Raw genomic sequence first — 10,922 nt, 5'->3', positions numbered from 1 at the left:
ACCCCCCCCGCTCCACCCCCCCCCGCTCCACCCCCCCGCTCCACCCCCCCGCTCCACCCCCCCGCTCCACCCCCCCCGCTCCACCCCCCCGCTCCACCCCCCCCGCTCCACCCCCCCGCTCCACCCCCCCCCCGACTCCACCCCCCGCTCCATCCCCCCCCGCTCCATCCCCCCCCTCCACCCCCCCCCCCGCTCCACCCCCCCCGCTCCACCCCCCCCGACTCCACCCCCCCCGACTCCACCCCCCCCGCTCCAGCCCCCCCGCTCCACCCCCCCCGCTCCATCCCCCCCCGCTCCACCCCCCCCCGCTCCACCCCCCCGCTCCACCCCCCCCGACTCCACCCCCCCCCCGACTCCACCCCCCCGCTCCAGCCCCCCTCCCCCCACTCCACCACTCCCGCCCCCACTCCCCCCACTTCACACCCCCCCCACCCCCCCCCCCGCTCCACCCCACCTGCTCCTGCTGCTGGCGAGCGAGCTCCATCTGCTGCCGCTGCTTCTCCATCTGCGAGGCGGCGAGCTTCTTCTGCTCGTCGTGAGCCGCCAGCAGCTGCTCCCGCAGACTCGTGAGCTGCGCGATCATCGCCAGCAGGCGGCGCTCCTTCTGCAGCAGCGCCTCGGGGGTGCCTGCACACGCACAGCAGCAGCAGCAGCAGCAGCCACCGAGGTGAAGAACAACACCAGCAGCACCATCGCCACCACCACCATCACCACCACTGCCACCACCACCAACGCTGCCACCACCACTGCACCACCAACCTCCACCACCACCACCAGCATCGCCACCACCACCACCGCCATCACCGCCACCACCACCATCACCACCGCCGCCACCACCAGCACCACCGCCGCTGCCACCACCACCAGCACCTCCACCAGCACCACCACCACCGCCACCACCACCAGCACCACCAGCACCACCACACTCACCGCCACCACCAGCACCAGCACCACCACCACCTCCACCACCAACGCTGCCACCACCACTTGCCACCACCACCTCCACCACCACCACCGCCACCACCACCACCCTCACCACCACCGTCGCCACCACCACCACCGCCACACTCACCACCACCACCACCACACTCACCACCACCGCACAAATTTTGACTTAAAACTTTCGTGACTGCAGGAATTCATATTCCTGGTTCGTTCGGTACAGCCACGTAGATAGAAAATAAAAACAATAAAATGACATTAAAATCAGAAAATAAAATAAAAAGCAAAACAACCCACACTAGTCGTGTTTTTTTTCTGCTTTTATTTTTCATTTAGCTAGCCCCTCCCACCACCCAGCTAGCCCCTCCCACTACCCAACTAGCCCCTCCCACTCCCCAGCTAGCCCCTCCCACCACCCAGCTAGCCCCTCCCACTCCCCAGCTAGCCCCTCCCACCACCCAACTAGCCCCTCCCACTCCCCAGCTAGCCCCTCCCACCACCCAGCTAGCCCCTCCCACTCCCCAGCTAGCCCCTCCCGCCGCCCAGCTAGCCCCTCCCTCTCCCCAGCTAGCCCCCTCCCGCTGCCCAGCTAGCCCCTCCCGCCGCCCAGCTAGCCCCTCCCGCCACCCAGCTAGCCCCTCCCGCCACCCAGCTAGCCCCTCCCACCACCCAGCTAGCCCCTCCCACCACCCAGCTAGCCCCTCCCACTCCCCAGCTAGCCCCTCCCACCGCCCAGCTAGCCCCTCCCTCTCCCCAGCTAGCCCCTCCCACCACCCAGCTAGCCCCTCCCTCTCCCCAGCTAGCCCCTCCCGCCGCCCAGCTAGCCCCTCCCACCACCCAGCTAGCCCCTCCCACCCCCCAGCTAGCCCCTCCCACCCCCCAGCTAGCCCCTCCCTCTCCCCAGCTAGCCCCTCCCACCACCCAGCTAGCCCCTCCCTCTCCCCAGCTAGCCCCTCCCTCTCCCCAGCTAGCCCCTCCTGCCACCCAGCTAGCCCCTCCCACCACCCAGCTAGCCCCTCCCACCACCCAGCTAGCCCCTCCAACTCCCCAGCTAGCCCCTCCCACCACCCAGCTAGCCCCTCCCACCACCCAGCTAGCCCCTCCCTCTCCCCAGCTAGCCCCTCCCACCGCCCAGCTAGCCCCTCCCACCACCCAGCTAGCCCCTCCCACCACCCAGCTAGCCCCTCCCACCACCCAGCTAGCCCCTCCCTCTCCCCAGCTAGCCCCTCCCACCACCCAACTAGCCCCTCCCACTCCCCAGCTAGCCCCTCCCACCACCCAGCTAGCCCCTCCCACCACCCAGCTAGCCCCTCCCACTCCCCAGCTAGCCCCTCCCACCACCCAGCTAGCCCCTCCCACTCACCAGCTAGCCCCTCCCACCACCCAGCTAGCCCCTCCCACCACCCAGCTAGCCCCTCCCACTCCCCAACTAGCCCTTCCCACCACCCAACTAGCCCCTCCCACCACCCAGCTAGCCCCTCCCACCACCCAGCTAGCCCCTCCCACCACCCAGCTAGCCCCTCCCACCACCCAACTAGCCCCTCCCACTCCCCAACTAGCCCCTCCCACTCCCCAGCTAGCCCCTCCCACCACCCAGCTAGCCCCTCCCACCACCCAGCTAGCCCCTCCCGCCACCCAGCTAGCCCCTCCCACCACCCAGCTAGCCCCTCCCACTCCCCAACTAGCCCCTCCCACCACCCAGCTAGCCCCTCCCACTCCCCAGCTAGCCCCTCCCACCACCCAGCTAGCCCCTCCCACTCCCCAGCTAGCCCCTCCCACTCCCCAGCTAGCCCCTCCCACCACCCAGCTAGCCCCTCCCACCACCCAGCTAGCCCCTCCCTCTCCCCAGCTAGCCCCCCCCACTACCCAGCTAGCCCCTCCCACCGCCCAGCTAGCCCCTCCCACTCCCCAACTAGCCCCTCCCACCACCCAGCTAGCCCCTCCCACAACCCAGCTAGCCCCTCCCACTCCCCAACTAGCCCCTCCCACCACCCAGCTAGCCCCTCCCTCTCCCCAGCTAGCCCCTCCCACCGCCCAGCTAGCCCCTCCCACCGCCCAGCTAGCCCCTCCCTCTCCCCAGCTAGCCCCTCCCACCGCCCAGCTAGCCCCTCCCACTCCCCAGCTAGCCCCTCCCACCACCCAGCTAGCCCCTCCTTCTCCCCAGCTAGCCCCCCCCACTACCCAGCTAGCCCCTCTCACCACCCAACTAGCCCCCCCCACCACCCAGCTAGCCCCTCCCACCACCCAGCTAGCCCCTCCCACCACCCAGCTAGCCCCTCCCACCACCCAGCTAGCCCCCCCCACCACCCAGCTAGCCCCTCCCACCACCTAGCTAGCCCCTCCCACCGCCCAGCTAGCCCCCCCCACCGCCCAGCTAGCCCCTCCCACCGCCCAGCTAGCCCCTCCCACCGCCCAGCTAGCCCCTCCCACCGCCCAGCTAGCCCCTCCCACCGCCCAGCTAGCCCCCCCCCACCACCCAGCTAGCCCCTCCCACCGCCCAGCTAGCCCCTCCCACCGCCCAGCTAGCCCCTCCCACCGCCCAGCTAGCCCCTCCCACCGCCCAGCTAGCCCCTCCCACCACCCAGCTAGCCCCTCCCACTCCCCAGCTAGCCCCTCCCACCGCCCAGCTAGCCCCTCCCACCACCCAGCTAGCCCCTCCCACTCCCCAGCTAGCCCCTCCCACCACCCAGCTAGCCCCTCCCACTCCCCAGCTAGCCCCTCCCACCACCCAGCTAGCCCCTCCCTCTCCCCAGCTAGCCCCCCCACCACCCAGCTAGCCCCTCCCACCGCCCAGCTAGCCCCTCCCACCGCCCAGCTAGCCCCTCCCACAACCCAGCTAGCCCCTCCCACTCCCCAGCTAGCCCCTCCCTCTCCCCAGCTAGCCCCTCCCACCACCCAGCTAGCCCCTCCCACCACCCAGCTAGCCCCTCCCACTCCCCAGCTAGCCCCTCCCCCCACCCAGCTAGCCCCTCCCTCTCCCCAGCTAGCCCCTCCCTCTCCACAGCTAGCCCCTCCCGCCACCCAGCTAGCCCCTCGCACTCCCCAGCTAGCCCCTCCCACCACCCAGCTAGCCCCTCCCTCTCCCCAGCTAGCCCCTCCTGCCACCCAGCTAGCCCCTCCCACCACCCAGCTAGCCCCTCCCTCTCCCCAGCTAGCCCCTCCCGCCACCCAGCTAGCCCCTCCCCCCACCCAGCTAGCCCCTCCCTCTCCCCAGCTAGCCCCTCCCACCGCCCAGCTAGCCCCTCCCACCGCCCAGCTAGCCCCTCCCACCGCCCAGCTAGCCCCTCCCACCGCCCAGCTAGCCCCTCCCACCACCCAGCTAGCCCCCCCCACCGCCCAGCTAGCCCCTCCCACCGCCCAGCTAGCCCCTCCCACCGCCCAGCTAGCCCCTCCCACCGCCCAGCTAGCCCCTCCCACCGCCCAGCTAGCCCCTCCCATTGCCCAGCTAGCCCCTCCCACCGCCCAGCTAGCCCCTCCCACCGCCCAACTAGCCCCTCCCACCGCCCAACTAGCCCCTCCCACCGCCCAGCTAGCCCCTCCCACCGCCCAACTAGCCCCTCCCACCGCCCAACTAGCCCCTCCCACCGCCCAGCTAGCCCCCCCCACCACCAGGCTAGCTCCTCCCACCGCCCAGCTAGGCCCCTCCCACCGCCCAGCTAGCCCCTCCCCACCGCCCAGCTAGCCCCTCCCACCGCCCAGCTAGCCCCTCCCACCGCCCAGCTAGCCCCTCCCACCGCCCAGCTAGCCCCTCCCACCGCCCAGCTAGCCCCTCCCACCGCCCCAGCTAGCCCCTCCCACCGCCCAGCTAGCCCCTCCCACCGCCCAGCTAGCTCCTCCCACCGCCCCAGCTAGCCCCTCCCACCGCCCAGCTAGCCCCTCCCCACCGCCCAGCTAGCCCCTCCCGCCGCCCAGCTAGCCCCTCCCGCCGCCAGCTAGCCCCTCCCGCCGCCAGCTAGCCCCTCCGCGCCGCCCAGCTAGCCCCTCCCGCCGCCCAGCTAGCCCCTCCCGCCGCCCAGCTAGCCCCTCCCGCCGCCCAGCTAGCCCCTCCCGCCGCCCAGCTAGCCCCTCCCGCCGCCCAGCTAGCCCCTCCCGCCGCCCAGCTAGCCCCTCCCGCCGCCCAGCTAGCCCCTCCCGCCGCCCAGCTAGCCCCTCCGCCGCCCAGCTAGCCGCCCAGCTAGCCCCTCCCGCCGCCCAGCTAGCCCCTCCCACCACCCAGCTAGCCCCTCCCACCACCCAGCTAGCCCCTCCCACCGCCCAGCTAGCCCCTCCCACCGCCCAGCTAGCCCCTCCCACTCCCCAGCTAGCCCCTCCCGCCGCCCAGCTAGCCCCTCCCGCCGCCCAGCTAGCCCCTCCCACTACCCAGCTAGCCCCTCCCACCCCCAGCTAGCTCCTCCCACCACCCAGCTAGCCCCTCCCACTACCCAGCTAGCTCCTCCCACTCCCCAGCTAGCCCCTCCCACCACCCAGCTAGCCCCTCCCACTACCCAGCTAGCCCCTCCCACCCCCAGCTAGCTCCTCCCACCACCCAGCTAGCCCCTCCCACTACCCAGCTAGCTCCTCCCACTCCCCAGCTAGCCCCTCCCACCACCCAGCTAGCCCCTCCCACTACCCAGCTAGCCCCTCCCACTACCCAGTAATGGACGTGTCGTCACCTTTCACGTCACCGACGATGTCGCCGTCGAGACCAAGAATCCGCTCCCTCCAGTCGCCCGCAGTCAGGCTGTCAATGAACGTGGGGTCTGTAGACACAGGCAGACAGACACAGGCAGACAGACAGACACAGTCAGACACAGGCAGACAGAGACGATAGTATACAGAGCGTAGTCGGGGCAAGGCTGTCGATGAACGTGGGGTCTGTAGACACAGGCAGACACAGACAGAGACACAGGCAGACAGAGACACAGACACAGGCGATGGTATACAGGGTGTAGTAGAGGCAAGGCTGTCTATGAACGTGGGGTGATTAGAACGCTGCACTCATCACACACACGCCAAGTGCTCGCCCACAAATGAACCACCGTAGACCCCCCCCCCCGATCTAGTCAAAGAGCAGGAACCACCATCGCCGCGTGAACTCCGCTCATCCTCCTGCACCGTCAGACTGAGACATCAAACTGAGACGTCAAACTGAGACGTCAAACTGAGACTTCAAACTGAGACGTCAAACTGACACATCAAACTGACACGTCAAACTGACACGTCAAACTGAGACGTCAAACTGAGACGTCAAACTGAGACGTCAAACTGAGACTTCAAACTGACACGTCAAACTGACACGTCAAAGTGAGACATCAAACTGACACATCAAACTGACACATCAAACTGAGACATCAAACTGACACGTCAAACTGAGACTTCAAACTGAAACGTCAAACTGAGATGTCAAACTGACACATCAAACTGAGACGTCAAACTGAGACTTCAAACTGAGACGTCAAACTGAGACGTCAAACTGAGACGTCAAACTGAGACGTCAAACTGACACATCAAACTGACACATCAAACTGAGACATCAAACTGATACATAAAACTGAGACGTCAAACTGAGACATCAAACTGACACATCAAACTGACACATCAAACTGACACATCAAACTGAGACATCAAACTGAGACATCAAACTGAGACATCAAACTGACACATCAAACTGAGACATAAAACTGAGACATAAAACTGACACATCAAACTGAGACATCAAACTGACACATCAAACTGAGACATCAAACTGACACATCAAACTGACACATCAAACTGAGACATCAAACTGAGACATCAAACTGAGACATCAAACTGAGACATCAAACTGAGACATCAAACTGAGACATCAAACTGACACATCAAACTGACACATCAAACTGACACATCAAACTGACACATCAAACTGAGACGTCAAACTGACACATCAAACCGACACATCAAACCGAGACGTCAAACTGAGACATCAAACTGACACATCAAACTGACACATCAAACTGAGACATCAAACTGACACATCAAACTGAGACATCAAACTGAAACATCAAACTGAGACATCAAACTGACACATCAAACTGACACATCAAACTGACACATCAAACTGAGACATCAAACTGAGACATCAAACTGAGACATCAAACTGAGACATCAAACTGACACATCAAACTGACACATCAAACTGACACATCAAACTGAGACATCAAACTGAGACATCAAACTGACACATCAAACTGACACATCAAACTGACACATCAAACTGACACGTCAAACTGAGACGTCAAACTGACACATCAAACTGAGACATCAAACTGACACATCAAACTGAGACGTCAAACTGAGACGTCAAACTGAGACATCAAACTGAGACATCAAACTGAGACATCAAACTGACACATCAAACTGACACATCAAACTGAGACATCAAACTGAGACATCAAACTGAGACATCAAACTGAGACATCAAACTGACACGTTAAACTGAGACGTCAAACTGACACGTCAAACTGACACGTCAAACTGACACGTCAAACTGAGACATCAAACTGAGACATCAAACTGAGACATCAAACTGACACATCAAACTGACACATCAAACTGACACATCAAACTGACACATCAAACTGACACATCAAACTGACACATCAAACTGAGACATCAAACTGACATGTCAAACTGAGACATCAAACTGACACATCAAACTGACACATCAAACTGACACGTCAAACTGACACGTCAAACTGAGACGTCAAACTGAGACGTCAAACTGAGACATCAAACTGAGACATCAAACTGAGACATCAAACTGAGACATCAAACTGAGACGTCAAACTGACACGTCAAACTGACACGTCAAACTGAGACATTAAACTGAGACATCAAACTGACACATCAAACTGAGACATCAAACTGACACATCAAACTGAGACATTAAACTGACACATCAAACTGACACATCAAACTGAGACATCAAACTGACACATCAAACTGAGACATCAAACTGACACATCAAACTGACACATCAAACTGACACATCAAACTGACACATCAAACTGACACATCAAACTGACACATCAAACTGACACATCAAACTGACACATCAAACTGAGACATCAAACCGACACATCAAACTGACACATCAAACTGAGACATCAAACTGACACGTCAAACTGAGACATCAAACTGAGACATCAAACTGAGACATCAAACTGAGACATCAAACTGAGACATCAAACTGAGACATCAAACTGAGACATCAAACTGAGACGTCAAACTGAGACGTCAAACTGAGACGTCAAACTGACACGTCAAACTGACACATCAAACTGACACATCAAACTGACACATCAAACTGAGACATCAAACTGACACATCAAACTGACACATCAAACTGACACATCAAACTGACACATCAAACTGACACATCAAACTGACACATCAAACTGAGACATCAAACTGACACGTCAAACTGAGACATCAAACTGACACATCAAACTGACACATCAAACTGACACATCAAACTGACACGTCAAACTGAGACGTCAAACTGAGACGTCAAACTGAGACATCAAACTGAGACATCAAACTGAGACATCAAACTGAGACATCAAACTGACACGTCAAACTGACACGTCAAACTGAGACATTAAACTGAGACATCAAACTGACACATCAAACTGAGACATCAAACTGACACATCAAACTGAGACATTAAACTGACACATCAAACTGACACATCAAACTGACACATCAAACTGACACATCAAACTGAGACATCAAACTGACACATCAAACTGAGACATCAAACTGACACATCAAACTGACACATCAAACTGACACATCAAACTGACACATCAAACTGAGACGTCAAACTGAGACGTCAAACTGACACATCAAACTGACACATCAAACTGACACATCAAACTGACACATCAAACTGAGACATCAAACCGACACATCAAACTGACACATCAAACTGAGACATCAAACTGACACGTCAAACTGAGACATCAAACTGAGACATCAAACTGACACATCAAACTGACACATCAAACTGAGACATCAAACTGACACATCAAACTGACACATCAAACTGAGACATCAAATTGACACATCAAACTGAGACATCAAACTGAGACTTCAAACTGAGACATCAAACTGAGACATCAAACTGACACATCAAACTGACACATCAAACTGACACATCAAACTGAGACATCAAACTGAGATATCAAACTGACACATCAAACTGAGACATCAAACTGACACATCAAACTGACACATCAAACTGACACATCAAACTGAGACATCAAACTGACACATCAAACTGAGACATCAAACTGAGACATCAAACTGACACATCAAACTGACACATCAAACTGACACATCAAACTGACACATCAAACTGAGACGTCAAACTGACACATCAAACTGAGACGTCAAACTGAGACGTCAAACTGAGACGTCAAACTGAGACGTCAAACTGAGACGTCAAACTGAGACATCAAACTGACACATCAAACTGACACATCAAACTGAGACATCAAACTGAGACATCAAACTGACACGTCAAACTGACACGTCAAACTGAGACGTCAAACTGAGACGTCAAACTGACACGTCAAACTGACACGTCAAACTGACACATCAAACTGAGACATCAAACTGAGACATCAAACTGAGACATCAAACTGACACATCAAACTGACACATCAAACTGACATCAAACTGAGACATCAAACTGAGACATCAAACTGACACATCAAACTGAGACATCAAACTGACACATCAAACTGACACATCAAACTGACACATCAAACTGACACATCAAACTGACACGTCAAACTGACACATCACACTGAGACGTCACACTTAGACGTAACTCAGCTTATTGGAGTATATTTAGTAGACTGATGATACTATGTAGTTTATAATTAAGTTGTTTACGTGGTGGTTTAGTTACTGCAGCTACATACTATTAACACTCCTTCACTTCATTAATGCTACCCCTATCCCCTCCCTTTGATGCTGCTAATCCTGCATAATGCACGGGCATAAGTAGTACTAATCACAAACCTGCATTTCCCATATCCCCTCCCTTTGATGCTGCTAGTCCTGCATAATGCACGGGCATAAGTAGTACTAATCACATACCTGCATTTCCCATATCCCCTCCCTTTGATGCTGCTAATCCTGCATAATGCACGGGCATAAGTAGTACTAATCACATACCTGCATTTCCCATATCCCCTCCCTTTGATGCTGCTAATCCTGCATAATGCACGGGCATAAGTAGTACTAATCACATACCTGCATTTCACATATCCCCTCCCTTTGATGCTGCTAATCCTGCATAATGCACGGGCATAAGTAGTACTAATCACATACCTGCATTTCCCATTAATATGCAAAATTCCTCTTGATATGCAAATTCCTTTGTCAAGGCGCTCTTCCCCCTCCAACCCAGCTTATATATACGCTGCCAAGCTTGGTGGTGTTTCATTCAGACGCTGTCTTTCCGACAGACCTGTTCTTCACCTGAGGACGGCTGCTTGCGTTGTGGCCGAAATGTAGTGAGAATTATTTTATGATGTTTTATTTTTATTATTTTATTATTTCCATTCTGTGTGACTTTACCGAAAGAACCAAGAAGATGAGACGTCATCATCCACCGTCAAACTGAGACGACCGCCGCATCGTCTCGCGGCGCTTCTGCGGCCGTCTGGAACGCTCTTTGCCAGGAGATATTGGGAAGTCACTTGGTGCTATCATGCACTTTGACATCGTCGTCGTCATCATCATCATCAACAGATTACTTTAGAGTTGCTGCTGCTGCTTGTTGTTGTTGTGTAGTTTGTTCTTGTTGTTGTGTAGTGTTGTTGTTGTTGTGTAGTGTGTTGTTGTTGTGTAGTTTGTTGTTGTTGTTGTGTAGTTTGTTGTTGTTGTTGTTGTGTAGTTTGTTGTTGTTGTTGTGTAGTGTTGTTGTCCTTCCCCAGCACCTCTGATTA

General features: G+C 57.2%; 2 protein-coding genes across 2 annotated transcripts in view; both read right to left on the bottom strand.

Moving 5' to 3' along the window:
* Positions 1 to 10,922, bottom strand: part of LOC133359975 (uncharacterized) — a 341,563-nt gene that overhangs the window by 15,751 nt on the left and 314,890 nt on the right. The window lies entirely within an intron of this gene.
* LOC133359922 (uncharacterized PE-PGRS family protein PE_PGRS54-like) overlaps positions 1 to 10,922 on the bottom strand; it is a 53,823-nt gene that overhangs the window by 8,446 nt on the left and 34,455 nt on the right. Inside the window, exons 4-5 of the mRNA XM_061578482.1 lie at positions 5,595 to 5,681; positions 455 to 627 (exon numbers count right to left, since the gene is read on the bottom strand). Coding sequence (XP_061434466.1) covers positions 455 to 627; positions 5,595 to 5,681 — 260 coding nt within the window. The remainder of the gene's footprint in view (positions 1 to 454; positions 628 to 5,594; positions 5,682 to 10,922) is intronic.

Source organism: Lethenteron reissneri, chromosome 66 (assembly GCF_015708825.2).
Source record: "Lethenteron reissneri isolate LAM-NWPU_2019-01 chromosome 66, ASM1570882v1, whole genome shotgun sequence".
NCBI classification, from domain to species: Eukaryota; Metazoa; Chordata; class Hyperoartia; order Petromyzontiformes; family Petromyzontidae; genus Lethenteron; species Lethenteron reissneri.
This window is presented reverse-complemented; position numbering and strand designations above follow the sequence as displayed.